Here is a 27,861-nt window from a genome sequence, read left to right as displayed (position 1 = left end):
TTGAACTCCCTGAAGCTGTAGTCATAGCACTTTTTGAAACTTCCAAGTTCCTGCTGGGGGCAAGAACTTAAAATATAAACAGGTAACGGAAATGAGAACCTATCATCTCGTTACATTTCCGCTGCTTCTGAGAAAAATACTCTCATGACTGACACATGGGAGTTTCATAGTGCAAGTTAACTCTTGGTATTTTGTCACATGTTTGAGTGCCCAAACCACAGTGCTGTTTTGCCTTCATCCTAGTAATGCGGATAAATTACTGCTTCACGGAGAGCAGTGAGGCGATGGAACGTGCATCAGAGGAGACAGTGACGGCCAACAGCTTGGATGGCTTTTAAAGATTAGATTAGCCTTTTCCTCTTCTCACAGTGACTGTTCTACCCCCACTGTCAGAGGTGGGCATCTCAAGTGTGGCACTCACTTCCTGCTTACAGGGTTTCCACAGGCTTGGTTGGCCACTATGAGAACAGAAGGCTGCAGTAGATGGGCCATTGGTTTGATCCAGCAGACTCTTCACTACTCAAATACTAAGGAGGACCTGCCCTACAACTAACAGGATGTAATTTACACAGCTCTTTGTGTTTTCAGGATAGTGGTTAGAACTTGCCAAGATCAACCGGGTGCTTAACTTCAGCAAACAGGCACAGAAGGGTCCTCTGTTATACTAATAAAGTATGGTGCCTACATTAACCATGTGAAACTGGCTAAGCACCCAGTTGTCAAAATGTGTTCATCAGCAAGATCTGCTCTCCCCTTTGCCACGGTCTTAACTTCAATAGCCTGGTTCTCGGTGTTAAACCTGTTAGAACCTGAATTAACTCTGCACACGAGGATGAATCAAGTAGGCAATCAGATTACAAGTTTGTTAACCAGAGGTTATTTGAGTACAATGGGTATATAGATTTCGTACACTTTTATTCCAGAACCTATTTGCATCCTAGATGTTTTCTGCACTTCAGAAATGAATTTAAATTATTGTGCTCAATGAATTCACTTTATAAACTTTCAGAAGTAGCTTCAGAATAACCAAAATTCCATGAACACAAAGTATTCTAGCTGGATATCTTCTACGTAAGAACCATTTTGATCAAAACAGTACACTATTACCCTCAAAGCATGTTAGGAATTGATCCACTAAGCACATCTCATTATGAAGTACACTTTATTGTGAAGTTCAAGAGCATATTCAAAGTTTCAGTAATTTCAATCTTCTGACAACAGTATGAAGACTTAAGGTACTATGTATTCCAGTTGTGGATGCAAATCACGTTTATCCCAATATCGGGATGAGTAATCATTTTAGTGATTTGCTAATACACTTGCCTCTCAACATATCTAACTGGCATATTTTGCAGTCACATCTGGTTGTTTTCTTGCAAAAAAGCCTTAATGGCAGTTTTAATCTCTTTTAAAAGAGAGATTATTTAATCAAGTTGGTAACTTTAAAACCCAGATAACAGGCACTAATGGATTAGTTTCTCTGTACAAGACGTGGTCGCTGTAGCAATAAATCAAGTTTTGAGTTTTTGCTCAGACTTACATTTTAGAGTCTTCTTGCTGCACAAAGTTACATTAGTCATCTGGTTATTTGCTTGATAACCAGTTCCCACCACTCCAGCTTCCTTGTGCATAACCAAGCCAACCAATAAATTGCACTAAGTTTTATTAAAGTCAACAGTATTTGATTGTGAGAGAATGGAAGTAACATTATTTAGAAAAGACATAACATCAGATTTTAACATCACCTTGTTAGTTTGAAGTCATTCATATATTAGGAAAATACTGCTTTCCTCTTCTATGACAGAGCAAGAGACACAAGGTATTTCTAAATGAAATCATTTAGAAAGATCCAGACACTCAGGAGCAGGGAGGGGGAGAATATGGTACATTTAGAGTGATTATGATTCTATAAACAATGTTATAAGATTTTGTGTTCCAAGTATAGCATACACGCCAGAAACACCATGGCAACTTTTAGTCATTTAAGCCATACTTGCTAGTTATTTGTTCGGCTGGGAAGGTATGGTCCGGGAAAAGGTTCTAAAGTGCCATTACTGCACATAAAAAGGTACATTTGGGGCACAATGCAAGCCTTTCCGCTTTGCCATAAGAATTAAGACAATACTTAATCACCATACAGTTTGATATTACTTCCAATAAGTACAATATTTATTAAACATTTCTTCAGTTTGTTACATATTGTGCAACAAATTACAATGTTCTGCAGCCACAAATTATATGCAGAGTATTAAGAAAAATCAGCATCTTGGATCCAAAGAGCTACTTTAGGATGGCCCAAGGTCTAAGGCATTGCCAATGGAAATCTGCGACTTTCCTTTCAGGGGCAGCCACCCCCCACCCCCAATGAAACATGCCTCAGTTTAAAAAAAAAAAAAAAAAAGGTTTGTCTGGGAGAGATGTACAAGTAGACTCCAAACCTGCCTTGGGCGCACAGAACCAATTAGTGCAGTTCTTTGGATCAAAGACAGATTGTAATCTCTCCGTTTACAACTCTACAAGGAACTAGCAAATCAGATCTTACATAGAACATTTGTCTTACTGAACTTTATGCATGGAAAAGTGACAAGACACAGTTGTGCTGTTGGATACAAAAAAGGCTATACTTCATCTTCAGAAGACTAAACCCGACATCTAAACATGCCAATAGGATCAGAACAAAATAATATATTCCAAGTTTAGCCAACCACAGGAAACGATCTGGTATAAGAAAAAGCAACAAGGATTACACGCATTTATAAACCAGCACACAAAAGGTTTAACATATTTCTGAAAATGAAGTTAGCTTTATTGAATCGGGGGAATAAAAAAGTCAGTATTGACCATTTACAATCTCTGACCTTTGTGGAGACGATAAGACTCTGTTGTAGTGCAGGCTACATACAGTACAATTCAGGCATTTTTTTCGGTTGGGTTCAGGTTTCAGATTCATTGCAAATGGGGAGGAGAGTTTTAGCAGCAACCTCCACTGGACTGCTTGACGGGAGTGCTCTGAATTTTAACATTGGACTTCTCTGAACCACCTGCTGTAGCTCCAGGGCCCATCCGTTTTTTGATCTCAGCAGCCATGGTCATGAAAGACTGTTCTACATTTGTTGCATTCTTTGCGCTGGTTTCCAAAAACGGAATCCCAAGGGAATCTGCAAATTCCTGTAGGTAAAGCACATCAGTGTTATTTATGCTGTCCAAAACTTGGAGAAAAATAAAGCAGCTCTGCATTTTGCCACTGTACACGAGCGAGTCAGGTGTATATTAATGCCTTACTACCGAAGTCAACACCATCCTTTTACTAGGTACATTTTACATATCTTGAATCATTGGTACTAGGACTGTGTGATTTATTGATACATTGCTGAACTCCTTGCTGCTAAATGCCTCCGTGCTTGCAAGGAGTGTGCTATCAGCTGGCAATGTAGTCCTTTACTGCAGAGTAAATAGGTCCCGCTCCAGTGGGAAGGTAAACACTGTTTCCGTGCGCTGCTCTGGTTCGCCAGAAGCGGCTTAGTCATGCTGGCCACATGACCCGGAAGCTGTACGCGGCTCCCTCGGCCAGTAAAGCAAGATGAGCGCCGCAACCCCAGAGTCAGTCACAACTGGACCTAATGGTCAGGGGTCCCTTTACCTTTTTAAAGCATTTTACTGTCGTGTAAAGGGCTGCTAGCCAGCTCTAAAGCAGCTCTGCACCCTGTTGTCCAGGGAAGAAGGAAAAAGGAGCGGAATTAAGCACAGCCAATTGTAATCTGCTCTCTTTGGAGGCTGTCCTTATCATTGCTCTGTCAGGCAATGGATCTCTTGCAATGGAAATTGTTCCTAGAGGGAACTGGAGAGGAGGGATGAAGAAACCAAAATTGTCCTCGGGGACAGTGGAGGAAATCATGACCGTGGATCTGGTTCATGAGACCTTGCAGAGGGAGGTGGGACTGTGCTTGCCAAAGCCTCTATGTTGCGATTCTTCTGCAAGAAACTTTCTCCCTCTGTTTTTCAAAAAAGATAATTCCCTCCCCCTCTCCCCACCACTTGTTGATCTCCTATTCTTTAGTTGCAACTGCAAACCTGCTTCTAGGCAAAACGAGGTTTAGGAGGAGTCAGGCTTGGAAAAGATTCTCTCCCCCGGCCCCAATTTCCTAGCTTACAACTTATATCCTAGTAGCCCCAGTGGACTTTTTAAAAACGTTTTCCACTGCTATTTCTGGTTGAAACTGGCCAACTTGGAAATAGCTTGACTCCAGGCCCTTAAGTGCCTTAAATTTCACCCCCACCCCCCAGCCAAGAAATGGTTGAGTTTTCAGCTGGGCGGGCAATGATTGATTCTCTCCCCCCCCCCCCATTCAATGAGTGACTAAACAACTGGGCATTTTTTTTACTCTCTCTCATGGAGCAACTGCCAATCATTACACAACTGTTGCTCTAACTAAAGGGCAATATTGTCTTTTTAATTTAGTGAATAGCACTTCTAAAAAATTTAAAGTAGACACTGAACACTTTAAAAACAAGGGTATCCCTGGGGCGTGAAGTTCTCCTTTCACTTGTTCATGGTTATGTTTTTGGTACATTCCTGGGGAGTTTTAAAAAGTGCAAAAAATTTCCTCCCCCCAAAGAAAATGCAAGGAAGTGCTGCAGGAGAACAATGTTCTTGGCTAGGGCTGGGCAATGCATTGTCCAAAACTGGTGTGAAGTTCACATCCAGGAATCAACGGCTTTCCCCTCCCCACCTTCATTCTTATTTCAGACATTGTCATATATATTGTTATATCATGACATTTAGCTGGTGATATAGCACAATGTTGAAAACCAGATATTGCCCAGCCCTACACCACCTTAGCCCACATCCAAAGTCAGAACTGTTGCAATTATTAAAAAAAAAAATTGTAAAATCAGTTGACGTACCTTTGCTGTTGTATAGTCTACTACTTTCTTTGTGGTCAGATCGCACTTGTTCCCTACCAACAACTTGTTAACATTTTCACTGGCATAACGATCTATTTCTTGAAGCCACTGTTTTACATTATTGAAAGACTCCTGGAACATAAGGAGGTATATGTTAAATATTGCCTTTATCTTGTACAAGTGTACGAGAGAACTTGAAAAGTTGCTATAAGCTAGCTTAAAGCTCACCCCAGCAATTTTTTTTTTTAAACTGGACATATTTTTTGACTAAGGTACTTAAAACACACTCTTCTTAGCTCCATCACTTCTTCCTGTGGCTGCAGCCAAGGAAAAGGGCCTTGTCAAGCGCAAGATCTTTCCTTCAGAGATCCACAATAGCAATGCAAATAAGCTGCATTTAAAGCAATTTGGTGGGTGTGTAAACTCTAAAACAGACACCTTTCTGGTCACCTAGGAAGGAATAATTGAAAGACTGCCAGGAAAAGTGGAGCGGGAGGCTCAGAGGGTAGAACTACCACTTTATATGAGCCTCCTCTCTGCACACAAGCTTTTGACACCTATGTACAGTGGTGCCCCGCAAGACGAATGCCTCGCAAGACGGAAAACCCCTAGACGAAAGGGTTTTCCGTTTTGGAGGTGCTTCACAAAACGAATTTGCTATGGGCTTGCTTCGCAAGACGAAAATGTCTTGCGATTCCTGGGGTTTTTTCCCCCCTCCCCACCCCCTTTTTCTAAGGCACTAAGCTGCTAATATTTAGCAGCTAATCCGCTAATCCCTTAAGTCTTTAATAGCCGCTAATAGCCGCTAAACGCGCTAATCCGCTAATAGGGTTGTTTCGCAAGACGAAAAAACCGCTAGACGAAGAGACTCGCGGAACGGATTCTTTTCGTCTTGCGAGGCACCACTGTACAAAGTTTACATTTCCCCATGGTTTGCTCAGAAACCATAAACAAGCTTTTAGACACTATTTCCTCAAAGGCAAAACAAAGGCCAAGTGCTTACCTGATCTGTAACATCATACACAACTATGATGCCATGAGCTCCTCTGTAGTAACTAGAAGTGATAGTTCGAAATCTCTCTTGGCCTGCCGTATCCCACTACAAAAAAGCAAGAGAGAACTTAGAAGATGGCATCCGTTCAGAGAAGCAGCTCACTCTATTCCAACAGAGAAATGGGGAAATAGGGAGAGTTAAAAGGAGTTCTGTAAATACTTTCAGTGATCCTTTATGGACTGCTCTGAAGTACCTGCCACAAAAAGGACGACACCTTTACACTACTGAAGTGAAATTGAAAGATACTGCCATACGTTAAGGCAAGGTGTGTCAACTGTAAAACGTGACTATTCAAGGACCCTCCATACATTTCCCCACCCCAGCATGCCTCTCTCTAAATAGCACCTGGCTTTAAAGAGTGAAGGATCAAACCCTCAACAGTGGGGGTTAGCAGCAGCCCTGCCATCATGCGTTTTCAATTAGCAGCCAAGAAGCTCAGAAATAAACAGCACAGTGATGTGGAGCAGCAATATGGTAATTTCCCTGGTCTGCCAGCCGTTGTACTACTAACTTCAGTGAATTACAATTCAGAAGCTTTTTACATATTTAAGGTCCTCAGTTTTTGGAGAGCTGCACTGGTCTTGAAAGTGCAAAGGTGGTCACTGCTGTGCCATGGAGCACAAAGGACGATTGAAATGTGAAATCTCATGGGAGCCTTTGCTTTTGAAGCGTTCTATAGAACTCCGATTTCCCACATTCAATGCATCAAGTACAGATTGCAAATTTGGAGGGTCACATGAGCCAGGCTTATCTTTGCAGAAGTTGCACGTTTATTATTTAAGGCCTTAAAAAGCATGCAAGGCAAAAGTGACAGACCCCAGGAGACAGTCAGTGACATGGCCTTTGCTGCGGTCTACTTTCACAGTTTAAAGGAAAAATGCTACCAACAGAAAGCTAAGCTCTCTCTTCCTCACCTCCCCAATTCGTATTTCCACCCCTCTAATTACTGGAACGGCACCTGGTCAGTGTTCAAAATTAGCCAGGCACCAGTCACATTTCACGACTGGCAGCTGGGCCTTTGCAAAGGCGTGCAGATGGTCGGGCGCCATATTTTGCACCCTAGCCGTGGCGGGAGACGCGGCAAAGACAAAAGCAGGGTGCACAACTGCCCTGAGGTTGCTGCTGAAGAGCGGATTGTGACTGCCGCCTGGAGGACCCCCCCCCCCAGCTGTGAATGGGGAGCTGCTGCTTGTTCTGCCCTCCACGGAGCCCCGGGCTCAACCCAACCCTGCCACCCTCTCGCCCCACAAGGCCGCAGGAGCGTTCTTGCAGCCACTGCCTTCTCCTATTTTCCATTCCTCCCTTTCCCTCTGCTCTCTTCATGTGTGGGAAGCTCTCCCCTCCACAGCCCCAAGCTCTGCTCACCCGACTCTTGAGTAAGCCACTGAGTTTCTCCGGCTGAGGGCGCAGACTCCAGAGTAAAATTAAGAACAGTTCTCCAGATTCATTTGACTACTATGTTGAGAGGGACAGGGGAGGAAAGATGAAGAAGAGAGTTCCCCAGGCAGCACAGAGAGGGAAAAGTGCCTTGTATGTTGGTTTAGATCATGGGTAAGCAAACTAAGGCCCGGGGGACGGATGCAGCCCAATCGCCTTCTCAATCTGGCCCGTGGACGGTCCGGGAATCAGTGTGTTTTTACACGAGCAGAATATGTGCTTTTATTTAAAATGCATCTCTGGGTTATTTGTGGGGCCTGCCTGGTGTTTTTACATGAGCAGAATGTGTCCTTTTATTTAAAATGCATCTCTGGGTTATTTGTGGGGCATAGGAATTCGTTCATTATTATTATTTCCCCCAAAATATAGTCCGGCCCCCCACAAGGGCTGAGGGACAGTGGGTGGGCCCCCTCCTAAATAAGTCTGCATGAAGTTGCAGCTGGGGGCGGGGGCTGCTTCTGGGTTGGGGCTGCGTGTGTTTTCTCTACCAGACACAGTCATTTTCTTGTGATTTCAGCCCAATCCAATACATTAAACCTGAAGAGCTCAGCTTAGCAGTTGTTCACACCTCTTTTCTCTCTCCGTGTGTGTGTGAGTGTGTGCATGTGTGTGTATTTGCAATTCTTCTCTCTCTCTCTCTCTCTCTCTCTCTCTGATGTGAATTGTGTATTAGATCATGCGTTTCAAAAAAACAAATAGAAAGTGCTACCACGGGGTTTTTTTGGGGGGGGGGAATAGTGACTAGCCATTTTATTTTTGTGACTGAAACCCAGGTTCCAGGCGCCATGCGGTGAATAGCTTTTCTAACAGTGCACCCGGTTCGCCCCTTCCCCATTTATAGCCAAAGGTTCTCAGAATTTGAAAGTTCCATTCTCAGTGTCACCAAACGTCATGCAGAACCTAACTTGAGAAAGTCCTTTTAAATTCTACATCAGCTATGGACAGACCATGAATACAAAGAACAAGAAAAGACTGCACCAGTATCATGCATTTCAGTACATATGTAGATTGTGGTTTGTTGCTGCTCTGCCCAGCTGTGGAGCAATGCAGGTCTGCTTATGCCATAGCCAGTCCTATGACTGAAGTGCCAGTGTTTTACTCCAGCCTGTGTCATATGTGGAATTAGTGTCAAATGTTGATCACACATTATCGAATAGGTTTCTGCTTCCCATACAAATGGATTCAAGTTACAAGAAAGGAGATTTCAATGAAACACCAGGAAGAAATTTCTGACAGTAAGAGCCGCTCAACAGTGAAACGGACTCCCTCGGAAGGTGGTGGGCGCTTTTCATTGGAGATTTTAAAGCAGAAATTAGATGGCCATCTGTCATGGATGCCTGAGATTCCTACATTGAAGGGTTGGACTAGATGACCCTCAGAGTCCCTTCCAACTTTACAATTCCAAGTGTTCAGGAGATTTACAGCTTCTATAAGCAACCTAAATTTCTTCCTAAACCTGCTTGTATATACCTTTTCAGCTATTTATCCACTGTCCTAGGGACACTCAGGGTGGATAAAAATCAAAGTTTTTTAATAAAATAAATAAATCAGATTTTTTAAAATTTAAATTGGATTTATAAAAATAAAATGCTTTTGAAGGAAATTTTTTTTCTAAAGATAGTTTTCTATTTAAGTTACATTATAGTCCAAAGGATATTCATCAGGAAATAAAGATTTGTTTTCAATTATGCAGCATGAGGCTTTATATGCAATGTTTAATTTTTTTGGTAAATGAATTCCATTAATCCATCACAATGTCATGATCTTCCAGTACGTTTCCGAGCATAATTCAAAGTGTTGGTGCTGACCTTTAAAGCCCTAAACGGCCTCGGTCCAGTATACCTGAAGGAGCGTCTCCACCCCCATCGTTCTGCCCGAACACTGAGGTCCAGCTCCGAGGGCCTTCTGGCGGTTCCCTCACTGTGAGAGGCCAAGTTACAGGGAACCAGGCAGAGGGCCTTCTCAGTAGTGGCGCCCGCCCTGTGGAACGCCCTCCCATCAGATGTCAAAGCGATAAACAACTACCTGACATTCAGAAGACATCTGAAGGCAGCCCTGTTCAGGGAAGTTTTTAATATGTGACATTTTAGTGTATTTTTCATCTTTGTTGGAAGCCGCCCAGAGTGGCTGGGGAAACCCAGCCAGATGGGCGGGGTACAAATAATAAATTATTATTATTATTATTATTATTATTATTATTATTATTATTCCAGAGGTTTCTGTAAGTTTATTTGGGGCAGTTTTTCTAAGGAGAAGGTATTATCACAGATGCTGGTTTTTGCAGTTTTCAAAAGTGTGAATTTGTGTCTGCAGAGATAACATGCCTTTTCTTCACAGGAAAAATGTTATGAAATAAATATACAGAGTTGAGGGGAAAACCTTAATCCCATTGTTCCTTTGCAAATTTATATACACAGAATCGATCCCTTCCCTCTTAAATGCTAAGTCCCAAGAGGTTCAATGAATAGACTGTTTGGAGTGGAATAGATCTGCACAAGTAGCTAGGCGTGAAGCAGTCAAAATAAAAGTGCAACCTTGTGAGCAGAAGACTCTGCAAGTCTTGGGATCTTTGTGTAATAATTATGCCAGTCAGTTGCGTGTCTGTGTGACTCAGACTTGAGGCAAGTGCTGAAGGCTGGCAGCCTCTATCCAATCCCATTGAGTTAAAGCAACTGCACTAACAGTTAACTGTACAGAATAGGCACCTGAATGTAGAATGTAGAAGCAAATCTAAAGGGATGGTTGGTGGTGGAAATGCAGAAGTTTTAAGTTTTTCATGTGTGCTAAAACTCAGTCTAAGTTTTTTTAATGTTTATCCATATCAGTTAACAAACATGGAAACATATGCTATAATGTTATTGTTTTAGTTAAAGAAATTATTTAAGTTGTTATTAAGGAAATGATTATTTTTCTCCTTCCAATAAAATACAGCAGAAAAGTTGTCCAAATACAAACAGTTAACTTATTAAACCTCACAATAATTTCATAATTATCTATGCATTTCTAATAGTATAACCAAATCAGTAATTTTTTATATAACTATAAAAACTACTCTGAAAATTTATTATTCCAAAAATGAAACCTTCATCTGGTTGTAAATATTAAGATTATACCAGCAAGAATGAGTCTTTCTGTAAAAAAAGTGATTTAAATCGATTCTTACTGACTAGTGATTTAAATCGATTTGATTTAAACCAAATCCACCCTGGGGACACTACAGCCCTATTGCTGTTTCTGCATAGCCTTTCACAGCTAACCCCAGCCTTAACCCTTAACCATTTCTGATACAGAATCTCATCTCACTGTATCAAATATTTTGACAGACTCTGATTCTACGTAAGAGGATTGCAGAACCTTGAGTTTAGTCCACTGTGCACCCCAATTAGCAAGCGTAGCTGAAAAAAGGGGTGGCATACCATAAGAAATACAAATTTGCAAGCAATACAAACCACTGATAGATAGTTGGCTTAACATGAACGGGCTCTTAATGGGCTATAGCAGGGAAATGCATTAGATAACATATGAAAATTAGCTTCAGTAACGAAATAGAGTAGAACCTTATGCAAATAACACAGCCATAACCACGTGCAATCTCACTACCAAATTATTCTGCCCTATTAAGTCATCTCTGATATTGCCCAAGGATATAAGCTCTCCAAGAGGAGTAAGGAACCCGTGTCCTTCCAAATTAACTCCCAACTGCCATCAGCCTTAGCCAGCACGGCCGCAGGTCCAGGGGTCCGGCAATATCTGGAGGGTCCAGGTCCCCCACCCCTGCTCTGAATCTCACTGTGTTTTCCTTGGTTTGCTGATCCCTAGTGGCGCTGTGGGTAAAAGCCTCAGCACCTAGGGCTTGCCGATCAAGAGGTCGGCGGTTCGAATCCCTGCGGCGGGGTGCGCTCCCGTCGTTTGGTCCCAGCGCCTGCCAACCTAGCAGTTTGAAAGCACTCCCGGGTGCAAGTAGATAAATAGGGACCGCTTACTAGCGGGAAGGTAAATGGCGTTTCCGTGTGCGGCTCTGGCTCGCCAGAGCAGCGATGTCACCCTGGCCACGTGACCCGGAAGTGTCTCCAGACAGCGCTGGCCCTTGGCCTCTTGAGTGAGATGGGCGCACAACCCTAGAGTCTGTCAAGACTGGCCCGTACGGGCAGGGGTACCTTTACCTTTACCTTTAGTCTATCCCAAAGTGTCACGATTGCACTTGGTTTTCACTGTGTTCAGGGTTAATGGAGCTTGTTAACTGCATCATTGAAGAAGTCTCTTTGCATTTAGCACATTAAGATACACCAGATTTCCCAGACTTGTAGTTTGCCAATTGTTTAATTTAGAAATATCGCCTTGCTTAGCAGAGAATACAAACAGCAGTCAAGTTGATTGAAATGAAAAGTCTTCCCTGGAAAAGAGCTTATAAGAGTTCATTGTTGGCTTCTGCACAAGGTTTTCTACCCCTCCCCAGCACAGACAAAAGCAGGTTATTTTGCTTCAGGGAGTCAGAACATAGCAGCAGGAACTTAAGTCAGAAACCAAACAAGTTTGCAGTTTTTAAACTGGAGCAGGAACCATATCAACGGGAACGAATTGTTCCCGAGCGTTGCAATAATAATAACAACAACACTTGACTTGAAATCACCAGACTGCATTTTAATTAAACATGGGTAAAAAATCACAATTCCCCAAACTATCTGATTAGCAGCAGTAAAGCACTTGGACCATTCATTCAGCTCCTACTTCTAATATTTAACCATTTTATAGCACTACAGAAATTAACAAATGGGGCTGGATTCAACTAAGCAGTTGCACAATAAATCCTAATAGTGGTACAGGGCTGACCCCTTCTCTTCACCCGCCCCCTGTCCCAAATCAGCACTGGGGGTGTGTGTGTCCCCCCACCCCCAAGAACAGCACATAGGAGAGATTGCACTGAAGGGACAATCATACTGGCACAATGTTGAATTCCTTCCATGAACTAGATTAGACTCACCAAGCAGAACGGGGGATACTTACTATCTGAAGTTTGATTGTTTTCCCATCTAACTCTATAGTTCTGATTTTAAAGTCCACGCCAATTGTGCTGATGTAGCTTTCTGTGTACGTATCATCCTAAATGGAAGAAGAGAAGAGAAAAGAATATCACCATTTACAAATCAGCAGCACTGTGTCCTACAAAGGCCAAACCAGAATCAAGACAAGTCAAAGTTCTGGAAAGGGTGGAGCTGAAGCCATTATATCAGCATGTACTCTCACCTTGCGTAAAAAGTGATGCAACTATATGCACCAGCAAAGGTAAGGTGTCATGGCTCACTGCAGACACGACTTGCAGTCAAAGTTTGGCCACAGTCACAACTATTGCTATTTGCTCTACATGAAAAGTTTGGGCTCAGCTTTTGTAAGATGTTATTTTTCCTGGGAATTTCCAATTACACAAAAAAAAATTATAATGCACTGCATGAGTCCGCTGGGCCCTAGGAGTAGTTTTACACAAAGAGGTTCTTTCTGCTCCAGGTGGGTTTTATCTCACTTTGGGTGTAAACTCTTATTGTGCAAATATTTACTTACATACTTATTTACGATTTATTTACTTGTTCGGATACTGTTGTTTAAAGAAAAAAACTATTAAATTGTTGGGATTATTGAGATACATTGGACACCCTTTTCATTACATTATTTATTTCTGTTTTGTTCTTCTCCTGGGTTATAAGTACAGTATTTTGCTCACACATATTTTCTAGTTTTGCCTCTAGGGCTTCCCAATAACTTAAATTCCTCATTGGGCTAACACTGTGGTCTAAACCACAGAGCCTAGGGCTTGCCGATCAGAAGGTCGGCGGTTCGAATCCCTGCAACGGGGTGAGCTCCTGTTCCTCGGTCCCTGCTCCTGCCAACCTAGCAGTTCGAAAGCACATCCAAGTGCAAGTAGATAAATAGGTACCGCTCCGGCAGGAAGGTAAATGGCGTTTCTGTGCGCTGCTCTGGTTCGCCAGAAGCGGCTTAGTCATGCTGGCCACATGACGCCGGCTCCCTTGGCCAGTAAAGCGAGATGAGCACTGCAACCCCCCGAGTCGTCCGTGACTGGACTTAACGGTCAGGGGTCCCTTTACCTTTAATGTTTTTGGAATATGATGATACTAATAAAATCTTCATTAACTTGTGAATTAAGAGTTGTTGACTCTTAAGATAAGCAATACAGTGGTGCCTCGCAAGACGAAAAGAATCCGTTCCGCGAGTCTCTTCGTCTTGCGGTTTTTTTCGTCTTGCGAAGCAAGCCCATTAGCGGATTAGCGCTATTAGTGGTCTAGCAGCTATTAAAGGCTTAAGGGATTAGCGGATTAGCTGCTAAAAGGCTATTAGCGGCTTAGATCAGCTGATAAGCGGCTTAGATCAGCTGTTAAGCGGTTTAGGGGCTTGGGAAAAAGGGGGGGGGGACCCAGGAATCGCAAGGCATATTTGTCTTGCGAAGCAAGCCCATAGCAAATTCGTCCTGCGAAGCACCTCCAAAACGGAAAATGCTTTCGTCTAGCAGGTTTTCCGTCTTGCAAGGCATTCGTCTTGCGAGGCACCACTGTAATGGACTTTCAAAAGCAGTTTGTGATGTAGCATGGGGCCTGCTCAAGCATTAGGCATGCTCAAGATTCTGGCCTACCGATTCTCCCCTGCTGCCAAGTCTCAGATTTAGTGAAGGAAAGAATAAGAAAGACAACCACCACAATGTTCCCCCCTGAGTTATAAGCTAAATGTAGAACTTCATTGTCTTATGCAAAATTAGGCACAACTCACAGCTGCAAACCTTAGCATACTTATTCCAAGTATGCTTGGAACTCCATACAACTGTCCTACTGAACTCCATGCAATTTACTTTCAATTTAATTGTGCATAAGATTAAACTAAGAGTTCAACCTGCTTGTGCTTCGTATTCTACAAATATTACTAATCACAGGATTAGTTCTCAATATGGCCTACAGTTATCATGTGGTAATTGCAAAGATCATATAGCAGTATGTTCAAAGATCATATGTTTTGATAGCTCTCCATTCAAGCTACCAAAGGAAGGAAGCTTATCAAGCAATCATGCAAATGAGCTTAGCATAATTGCACAGCAAGGAGAATTCAACAATACGCGAGTTGTCAGGTGTATATGCAACTAAAAAACTAAACTTCAGTTCTGCCTGCTAGAAGAACCCATTTGAATTTGAAGGGTAACTGCACCCATAACAAGGAGAACTACTTTTCATGTGGCTGTAAATTGGTATTTTCTTTTGATTGTGACTACCCAGTACCAAAGAAAAACCAGGAAACCTGGAACACATTCATTTTTGCATTACAATCAGTTTTTAAGGTTAATCGTTAACACAAAGTTGAAGATGCATGACAACTTACTGCAAACCTAAGCAGAAGGCAAGATTTTCCAACACCAGAGTCTCCGATCAGAAGCAGCTTGAATAAATAGTCACTGAAAAGAGAAAACCATAATTAAATCTACTATAGAATGGCACATAGCAATTGAAACTGTTGGTTCATAATACACTTTGTTCTATTTCTATCACAAACTAGGGAAATTTCACACCCATGTGTGTGTGTATGAGAGACCTATACAGTGGTACCTTGGGTTACATACGCTTCAGGTTACACACTCCGCTAACCCAGAAATAGTGCTTCAGGTTAAGAACTTTGCTTCAGGATGAGAACAGAAACCGTGCAGTGGCAGCGTGGGAGGCCCCATTAGCTAAAGTGGTGCTTCAGGTTAAGAACAGTTTCAGGTTAAGAACGGACCTCTGGAACGAATTAAGTACTCAGCCCGAAGTACCACTGTATAAGTAATGCTTGTACCTAAAGTACAAATTTAAAACTAAATTCCATGGTTACCTGGAACTACACTTTTGTGAAGGTACTGAAAAAGGTTAAAGATCCTTAAGTTTCTTCAAAAAAAAGCTACAAGGCTGTCCAGATGGGAACTGCTGGTTGTAGAACCTGGTCAGCTGATTCCACAAGGTGTTGTTAGGTGACTACTGTTCCACACACTGGCACCAGTGTCATCGTATTCCATAGGGCTCTATCTTGTCTTTGGACATCATCCACTGAATTGGAGTCTTATTTAACGTCTAAGTGAAACTACAGGTTAGGGCACCTGGGCTAAGTGTCAACAGTATATAGATTACAACTAGCTTCACATCTTTTCATCCAATCCAGCTGAAGCAGTGGGCACTCTGAACCAGGAACCTAGCTTGCTAATGGACTGGATGAGGGTCAATAAACAGACAAGAGAGAAGCACTGTTGGGGGTGCTCCTAGCTGTTTATTGAGGCTCTGGTATCTTGGAACACCTTTCATAAGCTACCGTCACCTATACTCTGGTACCCTCCCAGGGTGACCACTGCAATACATGGGGCCATCCCCAGAGACACTCGCCTAGCACCTATTGTCTTTTAAATGCCAGGTGAATAACGTCCTATTCGTCAAAGCCTTTTAGCTTCATTTTTGGATACTGTACTAAAGCTACCCCACAGGCTGTGTCCTGTTGCTAATATTTTAGCTGCTTTTTCATACTACATGTGTTGTTGGGGCTTTAAATTGTCTTCTTGGTAACATTCCCCTTTAAAAAATGTTTACCATGTTGCAAACTGTCTAGAGCAGGCTTCCTCAACCTCAGCCCTCCAGATGTTTTGAGACTACAATTCCCATCATCCCTGACCACTGGTCCTGCTAGCTAGGGATCATGGGAGTTGTAGGCCAAAAACATCTGGAGGGCTGAGGTTGAGGAAGCCTGGTCTAGAGGACCCAGTAGGATGAACAATATTCAAGTGTGACAAATATATAAAGGCTTCAGAGACACTTTCTAGCCCTTAAGAAGAGGTATGCGCCATTGTAGAGATGGTTCAAACTCCTGCTGTTCAGTAGCTATGAATGATAAGATGCTTAAGACATTTGTGATAGCATGGCTGATTCTTTTCCTATCTTGCCCTTCCAGAGTTTTGTGGAAGCCAGAAAAGAAAACATTGCTACTCTCAGGAGACTTCTCAATACAGTTACTTAAAAAACACTAGGCTAACGACTAATTACAACATGGAATATGTTTTCAATAGAAGAGGGATCATGTGAAGACCATGGAGTTTGTGTAGATAGGAGAGAACTCTCACAAACCTGAAGAACAGTCCCAATGCCACATAACTTATAACCCTCTTTAAAACACTGGAAATCCCATTTTTATTAAGGTTGCTGTGAAAAGCCTTTTGAACACCTAGGCTTTACTACCTGCCATAGGTTGCATTACAAAGAACCCAGTATGCATCAAGAGCAATACTAGTTTCAGGTGATCATAAATCCCCTAGAGTAGCTGAAAGTAAATAATGAACAGCAATTATAGAAAGGCTTTGTATATGCAACACCACAATCCTAAACTCATTACTTGGACAAAGTAAAACTCAAATAAGATTGACTTCCAATTAGTTTTGGATTAAAATTCAAGAGTAAGAAGAGGTAGAATAATGAAAACTAAAGGGTTCAACTAGTATGTGTGCCCCATGTTTGTTCCATGCCTCGTTTAGAAGGAATAGATAATGCACAAACCACTTAAGTCCAGTATGTCATATTTATTTAAATATATAGATTACAAGCAATTATGAATACACTGAGTTGCCGCTGACCTATCTCAGTATTAGCAGCTGCTAACATGATACACTTTCAGGAAATGTTTGTCTTAAAACCTTGAGCCTGTTAAGACTGTTCAGAGAATAACACTCACTACAGTGCCAAGACTTCCTTAGAACAGATTTCTTGTTTAGCACTCCATGTTGTTAGCTTTACCTAACCAAAATAATGTGACTGTCTGTACTGCATTAACTACTATGGCAGCTGTAATTAGGTCCAGTTAAGAGTATAGGAGACGTAAGGGAAGCTTATCAGAAGCACCTATTCTATTTTTAAGTGCCCTAGAGTAGTTGCAAAAATTCAAATGCATTTTGCAGATTTGACATTGGAATGAGGACCTCTCACTTGAACAGTATGAGACAAGTTAACACTGATTAAACCATCACGTTAAAAGCACTGTTATTGTTCAACGAAGCCTCTGTCCTGACAGTAATATTGAACCACTCGTTCAAAAGCATTTTCATCTTAAAAAGAACAATCTTCTTATTACATTTATATCCCACTTTTTCTCCAATGAACGCAGGGTTTCAGTTTTCTGGTATAGTTTTCTGAATATTAAAAGCAGATTTGACATTGCAGATAAGTTTTCGGAAGTGGGAAGGATCCAATTATCTCAAGTGCCATTCCACATGGTATTTGATATTAAAAACCCAGAGGTAGGCTGATGAACTTTCAGACATGAGCAGCCTACATGTATGCAACTGCTGGAAGAGATCTAAATAACAAGATTTAGAAACAAAGCTTAATGATGCAGTCCTATGCAAACTTTCCTGGGTGTAAGTGCCAATGAAACAGTGACTCTTACTTCTGAGAATACCTACCTACCACACCCTTCATTCAAGGATCACAGGGCAGTTTACAATATAAAAACACAAACAAAATAACAAACAAAATACCCCACCAACAGTTTAAAAGGCCATAGATTGTTTAATTAGCCAAAGGCTTCTGAGAAGAGGAATGTTTTTGTCTGGCACCTAAGATGTGTAACAAAGGCGCCAGGTGAGCCTGCCTGGAGAGAGCATTCCTGAAGTGGGGAGCCACCACAGAAAAGGCCCGTTCTCATGTTACCACCCTCCACACCTCTCAGATGACAGGCCTCAGATAATGATCACAGAGTATAGGTCAGTTCATATGGGAAGAGGCGGTCCTTGAGGTATTGGAGTTGTGAGTCCCTTAAGGCTTTATGGGTCAAAACCAAAACTTTGAATTGGGCCTGGAAACTAATTGGCAGCCAGTGCAGTCAGGCCAGGATTGGCATTATATGCCCAAACTGTTTTGCCCCAGTGAGCAACCTGGCCACTGAATTCTACACCAACTGAAGTTTCCAAACCGTCTTCAGAGGCAGCCCCATGTTAAACACACTGCAGTAATCTGACCAAGAGGTTACCAGAGCACAGACAAAAGAAGTTAAGCTATCCCTGTCTAGATAGGGGCACAGCTGGGCCACCAGCCAAGGCTAATAGAAGTCACTTCACTTCACTGAGGCCACCTGAGCCTCAAGAGACAACAATGGATCCAGGTACAGTGGTACCTCGCAAGACGAATGCCTCGGAAGACGAAAAACTTGCAAGACGAAAGAGTTTTTCGTTTTCTGAGTTGCTTCGCAAGACAGATTTCCCTATGGGCTTGCTTCGCAAGACGAAACGTCTTGCGCCTTTTTTTTAAAACCGCCAATGCATTCCTACGGGAAACCGTCATTACGCAGCAGTGCTTCGCAAGACGAAAAAACTCGTAGAACGAAAAAACTCGCAGAACAAATTAATTTCGTCTTGCGAGGCACCACTGTACAATGGTACCTTGGGTTACAGATACTTCAGGTTACAGACTCCGCTAACCCAGAAATAGTACCTTCGGTTAAGAACTTTGCTTCAGGATGAGAACAGAAATCGTGCTCTGGCGGCATGGTGGCAGCAGGATGCCCCATTAGCTAAAGTGCTACTTCAGGTTAAGAACAGTTTCAGGTTAAGAACGGACCCCCAGAACGAATTAAGCTCTTAATCCGAGGTACCACTGTACCCCCAATTTGCGTACCCACTCCTTCAGAGGAAGTCTAACCTCATCAAGACCAGACAACCGCCCATCCATCTGGTCCTGGGAACCACCCACTAACACTGCTTCAGTCTTTTATGGATTGAATTTCCGTTTATTGGCTCTCATCCAGTCCATTACTGGATGAGAGACATGGGTCCAGAACATCCATTGCCACACCTACAGATGCAACAGAGCTGCGTGTCATCAGCATATTGCTGACAATGTACTCCAAAACTCTGGACAACCCTCCCCCACACTAAAGACTTCACAGGACTGAAGAGCACTCCCTAAGCATCATCCTCTGAAAATGGCCATCCAAGTAGGACCAGAATCACTGCAAAGCGAAGCCACCCACTCCTAACTCAGACAGCTGCTCCAGAAGTATACCATGGCCGATGGTATGGAAAGCAGCTGAGGGGTTGAGGAGAATTAACAAGGACACATTACCCTGTCTCTCTCCTGACAGAGGTCATCCTAGAATGTAACCAAAACAGGAATGTATGATCAATCTATTTCCTAGGCTTCCCGTGTTCATCTGCATGTTTCTCCTCTTCCTCTATTGTTTTGTTGCATCCACTTTCAGAATGAAAGGTCCCTGGGCCACTACAAATACATAAAATACAGTCCATTCTTCAGAATATGGGAAATCAGCAATACCAGAAAACATGTGATTTTAATGTGCTAAAACGTGCTATCATTAAAACATGCTAAGTACAGTTGTACCTTCTGACGCGGCTTCTGATTGATTGCAGGAGCTTCCTGCAGCCAACTGGAAGCCGTGCCTTGGTTTCCGAACGTTTTGGAAGTTGAACGGAATTCCGGAATGGATTCCGTTCCGACTTTTGAGGTGCCACTGTACACCGTTAACAGCCATTATTTTATTCATATTAATCACTCACTTCTTACTGATTTCAAGGGCAGGGAGCAAAAGAACTGTGCAACTAGTTTTACATGTCCAATGGCATTACACGGGGTTGCTTCACTTGCACATTAGCCTCTCCTACTATTGTGCAAACTAGTTCTGAAACCAAGGATACTTCCAGAAGGATCTGGCACACCAGACTGCATTCTTCACAAAGGCAAAAAGAGCCACTGACCGGCACAAGTCTTTGGATGGGCTTAAAGTAGCTCACTAAATCCCTGCCATTAAATCTATACGGACTATAGTAATGACATTCTTCATTAATCCATACACAAGATGAAGCCCTTTTTGGAAATACTGGATTAAAACAAACATTTGCAGCAAATAATTATTCACTGCTGATCTCCTATTTTAGACACACCAGAAACTGAAATGAACTTTTGTCATCAGAGTCATCCATTTTATTTCCATATTGCCCTTCCTCACATGGGAGCTTAAGGAGATGAAGATTAAAAAAAATCCAAAAATAATTGAAAGCACCTAAAAATCACACCTCAAAAATACAAACGCATTGGTAGGTATTGGGGGAGGTAGCCCTTTACATTCTTGGGCCCCACACCATTTGGGGCTTTACACCAGTATCAGCACCTTGAATTGGTCCTGGTAGCACACACAGTCTCAGCTTCCTTGGAATTAAGGAAGAAGCCCAAGCTAAATACCTCAAAGGGAGCACCAGAACAAGTTGTCTCCCCAATTTCTGGAGATGAGGACCACCAATCTACAACACCTCCAGATCATCAGCATTCAGACTCAGTTTATTGGCCCCCATCTAGCCCATCATTCATCCCCACACTGGTCCAGCACAGCTTCTGCGATGCACGTGGAATGGAGAGAGAAGAGAGTAACACTCCAAATTTTAGGATGACAGTTCCCAGCAGCTTCACAGAAGTATGGAACAACATGGTGGACAGAATATACCCCCACAGAGCAACACACCACAAGGTCAAGCAGCAGTTCCCCAGCACTACCCTCTGGTAACAATCCTGCAGGTAGGAGCAGGAATGCTGTTGACATGGTGAAACACTGCTAAGAGATCAAAAGCCATCCAAGTCAAAAAATCTCCCTGCCCCTCTCTCCAAAGGTTATCAATAATCAAGATGACCAAGACTGTTTCAGGGTCAAATCCAGATCTGTAGATAGACTGCCTCAGCTTTGACAGAAAAGGGAGGGTGGGGGGAAGCTTTGCGGAGGGAACAGTAGCTGAGAGAGGGGAGGCTTCGCTTCCCTGCCTGGTCATGCAGAGGGGGCTGGGAGAAAGCCATCCTCTGCAGTGCTGGGGAAGGGGAAGAAATTAGGAAAGCCCCACCTGACAGAGGGAGGGAGACAGTGATAGAAACTGGGATAGGATTGCTAGGAGTCATGTGCCTTCTGGGACCTAGGTTGCAGGTGCCAAAACAAAATGTCTAAGTAACATTTTTTTTAATGCTGGTAGTAGGGCAGCCTCACAGAAAAAAAAAGGTGCTAGGCAAATCAGGGGAGGTGCAGGGTAGTGTGGCACCAAAAGATATGTATTTTGCTACCACTCTACCCTGTCAAACACCTGCTTCACCATCAGCATAGAACAAAAAAAGAGGTGTTTTTTGGCTGCTGTGCTACTGGGCAAATAAGGCGTGAGTCATTTGCTACCACTGTGGCTGGCAGACCAGCTGACTGCAAACAGGCAGGTGGAGATGCTAGGTGCCAAGGGTGGCTCCTGAACATTTCCATCCTGTCGCAAAAGGCTGGCTACCTGATGCAAAATGCGACTGGCACCCGGCTAATTTCAAACGCTGGAGGGAGAATAGGAGCTCTCCTGCTGCTGTCGCCTTGTGGAGCAAGAGGGTCATGGGGTTGTTTGGAGCCATAACGCACCTGACACTGAAGTCTGGAAGCTGTGGGAGCTGCTTAAGAAGTTGCAGCAGCAGAACAAGCAGCTCTACAACTGCAGTGCCGGTAGGGCTCCAGGCAGCCGCCGCAAACAGCTTCTCGGCAGAATCCACAGCGGCAGGGGGTAGGAGTCTGTATGCCACTTGCCATGGCCGTCGGCACCCTGCTGTTGCCTTCGCCACTGTTCCCTGCCACCAGCCTTCTGCTGCCTGGTCTCAAGAGTCACTGCCTCGGCTCCAACAAAACTGAGCTCAGGTGGCCTCTGCTGAGTGGGTAAAAAAGGAAGAGGAAGTGGCTTGGCACCGGTGGATGTTTCGGCGGCAGGGGAAGCCACAGAGAACGGCAGCCTTATTATCAGTGGAGCTGCTGAAGCCTGATGAGCTGGACTGGCTGTGGGGAATCACCTGGCTCATGCAGCACCAAAAGATGTGATTCTTTTGGTGCTGTGCAAGCCAGGAGATCTGTGGGGCACCGTGGCACAAATGGGACTAGACACTGTGTTTTGGAGCCCCACAAGCCAGTTCCAGGCGCCATGTGGTACCTAGCTTTGAACACTGCCTCAGATGTCATAGCCTAACCCTCACATCATACCTTCCCTCAACCCTGCTGACCCCCGCTCTGAGCTCTCTCTGTCCCCCATCTCCCAGTCACATGCTCTTTTCTTACTAATTTCAGCAGAACACAAGAAGAGAAACTAAATCCAGCCATAATCAAGTGCGGGATGCAACAACAAATTAGATTGTTGGAACCCAAGTTTAGACTGGCAGCATTTCTGTGCAGTACTTTAGCCATATAATGCTAAAAAGATGTGTATCTTAGCTTTTTCTTCACCATTCATGCAGATCAAATGGGTTTCTAAAGTTGGTAGTACTAGTACCACTCTAACATCCTATTGCAAATCAAAGTAACATGTGAAAACACAACCTGAGTCTCTTGATGGCTGGGACACAATCTGTCCAAAATTAAGTAGTACCTACTTAACTTTCTCTCAGCTGTGGGAGGATTTTGTCTTTGGTAACTTGCTGTTTTTTAATAAGCAGCTGTTTCCGCATCCCTACAATGATCTGACTATATTTCCTAATCCCATCCACCCTCCCGATAATTCAGCAGACTCCTAGAAAACTTCACGTTGGCACTCTTTAAAATAATCACAGCTCCACAGAGTCAACAGATTCACCTCTTGAAATTATTTACCAGACAAGACAGATTTATGTCAAATTATCTGCTACCTATGAGCTCACTTCAAAGACACAAAAAGATATCACTCAGTATTCCAATCTGAAACATCAAGAAACTTGTTACTGCAATTTAAATATCCACAGCATATCAAAACAAGTTACAGCTGTGTTGTTGTTGTTTTTTCAAAAGGGGGTATTAGGATGAAACATGGATACAACACCTGACCATTTCTTTAATGTTTCTGTTGCAGTATTAGAAACAAATACAAACTTCCTAGAGCTGGGGCACTGCTAGGTACTAAAATGACTCACAGCACAGGCTCATGAAATAAATTTGCAGAAAATGTGCTTATGCTAATTTACATGCATGAGTGCAAAATTTTGGCTGAATTTCATAGGGGAAACTTTTTTGCCTCTTGCTATGGGTTTCCAAAAGAATTTCATTGGTATAGTGGGTTATAGCCGTTGCTAACCCTGTTCAGAGTAGACCTGGTGAAGTTAAGTAACATGGCTAACTTAGGTTGATTAATTTCAGTGGGTCTACTTTGAGAAGAACTTAATAAATGGATTGGGTCCTACACCCCACCTACATTCTATATGCACCTATTAAAAACTTGAAGAAACATTGTCCAATATCTAACATAACACTCATGCTCTCTTCTCCTTCCACATGCCATTCAGCTATTGCATATATTCACAAGTCCCCTATCACCAGTCAATACCATCGACACACAATATTCAACAACCACGATCTATACTAGAATTGGGAAGCAAATGAAAACACAGGGTGGTGGGGTCTCAAAGCACTGTGCTTTGCAGTTCACCCAGCCATCCTATAGGCAGGCTTATTTTTATTTTTTGGGACTGGGGGAGGTGAGATGAACCATGGTCTAGCACAAAAGACCAGGGTCAGTCCCCAACATCACCCCTGCCTAGTGTCCCCATACAAAGTTTTGAGGGTCATAATAAATTTAGATTTATTGCCCTACAGTGTCACTGCTGTTGCCAGAAGCAGAACATGATCTCCTGATAGCAGCCTACACAGTTCTCAAGAGAGGAGGAACTTAAAAAAGTGAAGGGGTCAAAGAAGTTCAACAGTTAAACAACCATTTTAAACAGCTAAATAGCTTCTTTTCTTAGAAGCTATCACTGTGATGCAGCAACATTGCAAAATTAACGTTAAGCCCACAAAGCATTTTGTAAGCATCATGTGGTGAGCACATGACCAGCAGCTAAGTGAAGGGTAGACATCTATGTCAAGCAGTCAACAGCAATTGGTTGAAAAGTGTGTTAGATGAACTGCCAGAATGAGACAAGACTTCACTTTATTCCTTACAGCTTAAATTTAGGGAACTCAACTAAGCTTTACTACATTTTAAGACAAAACAGCAGGGTTCATTAGAAAATAAGCTTGTATGGCAGCCTTAAGGGCGTAAGTAAAGTAGGCCTGCTATGTGCGCAATTGCTTCTCAGTATAGAGGAGAAAATATCATTAACTTTTCATGACGTGTCATAAAATCTTCTCACTCCCCATCTGTGACCACTGCTGTTTGTAACCCAAACTCCCATGGGACAACATTACAGGCTTCCTTCATTTCCCTTTCATTCACCTTCACGTTTGTTAAGTTTCTAATACATTTTGAAGACAGCTGAAGCCCGAAAGTGTTTCAGTAGTGTAAACAGAGTCAACTGCTAAGAGTGCAATTTTCAGCCAACAATTTCTTGCCTCAATTGTTAAATCCACTAGATGGCTACTCCCAGCTTCATTCCACTTCCTGCACTATGGAAATAATACTGACTTCTCTGTTAAAGCAGGACTGAAACCACAAGGCCTCTGGGTTGACTGTGCTCCTATATGGCAGGAGTAGAGAATCTGATCCAACCCCCTTCTATCTGACCCTTGAGATTCTCCCCAGTCACACCCTCTAGTATTTGTGCTCTGCTGGAATGTGTTCTTAACTATGGAAGTGCCTCTTGCTTGTCTGGATGGGTGACAGAAGGACGTGTATGAGTACTAAAGTACTGTACAAAGGTAAAACTTACATTCATTGCTCCACCCACTTTTGCCTCTTGACCTGCTCACCACTGACAAGCTCCATAAAGTTGCACAGAAAAGAATGCAGCCCTTGCGTTCCCCCCATCCCTACTAAATTTATTTTTAAAAAAATACTGACCAAACTTTCAAATAAAATATTGCAAGGCAGTAAACCACCTAAAAACACCAATACGGGAACCTGAGGTGCTCAGAATTTGTGGTCTATCTTCACATTTGTGTAAGAGCAATCCAAGTCCATCATAACTGAGAGCGAGGGCAGGAGATAGTCTGCACCACTACTTCTGTACTGTCCCTCCTATATTCTGAAGCACATAGTGACACTGATACCAGTTTTTCCAGTCTTCTGCAGCTGGCCAACTAAACTGCATGTTCACCTGAAATCTCAGATCCCTTCATTAAGATACTGATGCTACTAAACTAAACTAAGAAAAAGGAGTTTGGACAAGACAGCAGGCCTTCAGGGGGAGAGAAGCAAACAATGAAAATTGGGACGGGGAGGCTGGGAAGAGAAACTGGTAGGTGGAAAAGACAAATATGGGAGAGTTGACAGGCACAGCAACAAAGATGCAGTTGTAGAGACTTGTAAGGCAAACGGTGAAGGGTGTCGCTGAGATACCTAAGTGAAGATAGAGACTGCACCTGCAGAGGGAAAGAGTGTCATGGGGTATAAAGAGAACAGAAGAAATGTTGAGAGAAAGAAGTTCAGGGAGGCCTGTAGCCAAGGGGTGGGAGAGGAATAAATACACTTATGGGTCACAGAGAAAAAGAGGAGGTGAAGAGAGAGATTACAATTAAAAGTTACAGCTGAGGGCACAAAGCAGGGGTCAGAGCACAGGACTTAAACCTGGGAGACCATTCAGTCACAACTCATGCAAGCGATGTAGATCAGTTGGTACGGCATAAGACTCTTAATCTCAGGGTTGTGGGTTCGAGTCCCATGCTGGGCAAAATTTTCCTGCATTGCAGAGGGCTGGACTAAATGATCCTCATGGTCCCTTCTAAATCTACAATTCTATGATTCTATCCTGGGTAACTTTGGGCTAGTTACCTATCCTATATCAAAGGAATGTTGTGAGGATTAAAAAGAGGCGAGCCACATATACTGTCCTGTGCTCACTGGAGAAAAAGTGGATTTTTTTTAAAAACAGCCCCCACAGACTTTCAGAGATTAAAATACTAACACAGCTCTTGTGTGTTAGTGAAAGCATTCTACACAGTGTGATTTGAGTTGTGCACCTCTACTATAAGGTTTGCCAGCAAGTATGCCTACTACTACTTAGCATCTGGGCTCCACAATTTAAAGTTTGAGTTGCATACAACATAGGTGTGCAGAACACAAAGGCACAAGAACGGAATCGGGCAAAACCATATCTCACAAACACTTTTTAAAAGAGATTGTTTTGCCAGAATCTGTTCTTGTGCCTTTGTGTTCTGCGCACCTATGGCGAATGCAACTCAAACGTTAAATAGCGGAGCCCAGACTCTAAGTAGTAGTATGAATACTTGCATACTATAGTAGTAGAGGTGCACAACTCACATCACGCTATATATCTCTCCACAGCAAAAACTGTTAGCGAGAATGTCATCAGGTAGCTGTGACATCCATTCCCCTAATACTGGGGCCCCTTTATAGATCCTCGCCGGCCAAATGCGCCCAAACCGTCTCCCTCCCGGCCCCATAACAGGACTTGGGAGAAAAACCCTCAGGCACATTCAATTCCACCAGTTCGTCTCCACAGGACACCCCCCCGCGCCCCAATATTCCATTAATACCACTTTTTCGCAGGCCCTTCAGCCCCCTGCTTTCTGCGGCTGGCAGGCCGGTGGGAGCAACTCACCGCCCCCCCCCACCCCGCGTCCAGCCCCCTTCACCCCAGAGATATTTGCCCCCCCGCATCTACTCCCTTCGACTTCCGCGTCGCCCCCAACCCCGAATTAGGGTTTTCCCCTCCCCCCTCATAGCCCCCCCCGGCCCACACGCAGGCGCAGAGCGACCCTCCCCTGGCGCGGCGCTACTCACTATTCGGGATTCATGCTTGACATGTCAGCGGGGCCCCGCGGCCTGTGAAGAACGAGCTCGCTCCGCGGAGCAGGCGGCGGTCAGACCCACCGGTGGCGGCTCCTCCCGGCGGTCAGGCTCCCTTTATCCGACCGAGCAGCGGAGGGGGCGAGCGGAGGGCAGCACCGGCGAACGGACGCGGCGTCTCCCTTCTCGGCCGGGCTCCACTCCTCCCCTCACAGGCGGCAAGCAGCGTCCGCTCCGGCACCCAGATCCCAAAATGGCTGCCGGCCCCGCGAACCAGGAAACAGAGAGGCACCCGAGAGGAGGGGCCGGGCTTACATTGCGGCGCCCGAGCGGGGGAGGCCTTCTCGGGGCACGCCGGGAAATGGAGTCTCCGCGGGAGGAAGCGGCCCTCGGCCCTCCGCGGAGGCGTCGGCGGGAAGAGAACTCAGTTTCCCGGCGGCGCCCTCGGCGCAGCTGGCGCGTGCGCGGTCCGGGCCGCCTGTCTCCCCCGCGGCTTCCCGGTTGACTCGACTCCGATGTTCTGGTAGCGGATTGGCTGGCGGGCGAGGCCGGCCGGGTGAACGTCAGCAAGGAAACGTGGCAGCTCGGGCGAGCCGTTGACCTCGCCGGACGAGAGGGAGGGAGGGAGGGGCGGGGCCTGACAGCCTATGTGGGCGGAGCCAGGCTGGCAGGCGGAGGGCGGGATTCGAACTGAGGGGCAAAGTTACCTCTGGCCCCGATCCGAGTCCCAGAACAGCAGGGCCGG

The 27,861-nt window shown here is 44.0% G+C and overlaps 1 protein-coding gene across 1 annotated transcript; it reads right to left on the bottom strand.

The window, feature by feature from the left end:
• Nucleotides 1-1,145: 1,145 nt before the first annotated feature.
• On the bottom strand, nt 1,146-27,679 carry RAB1A (RAB1A, member RAS oncogene family). Its single transcript, XM_083435485.1, has 6 exons — nt 27,111-27,679; nt 14,771-14,843; nt 12,401-12,496; nt 5,909-6,004; nt 4,906-5,037; nt 1,146-3,168 (listed from the first exon to the last, which is right to left on the bottom strand). The coding sequence occupies exons 1-6, from the start codon at nt 27,131-27,133 to the stop codon at nt 2,971-2,973; spliced, it is 618 nt and encodes a 205-aa protein (XP_083291611.1). The 5' UTR covers nt 27,134-27,679; the 3' UTR covers nt 1,146-2,970.
• Nucleotides 27,680-27,861: the final 182 nt, after the last annotated feature.

Source organism: Podarcis tiliguerta, assembly GCF_965153285.1.
Source record: "Podarcis tiliguerta genome assembly, chromosome: 3".
Lineage (NCBI taxonomy): Eukaryota > Metazoa > Chordata > Lepidosauria > Squamata > Lacertidae > Podarcis > Podarcis tiliguerta.
Note: the sequence above shows the minus strand (reverse complement) of the source record. Positions and strands in the feature narration are given on the sequence as shown.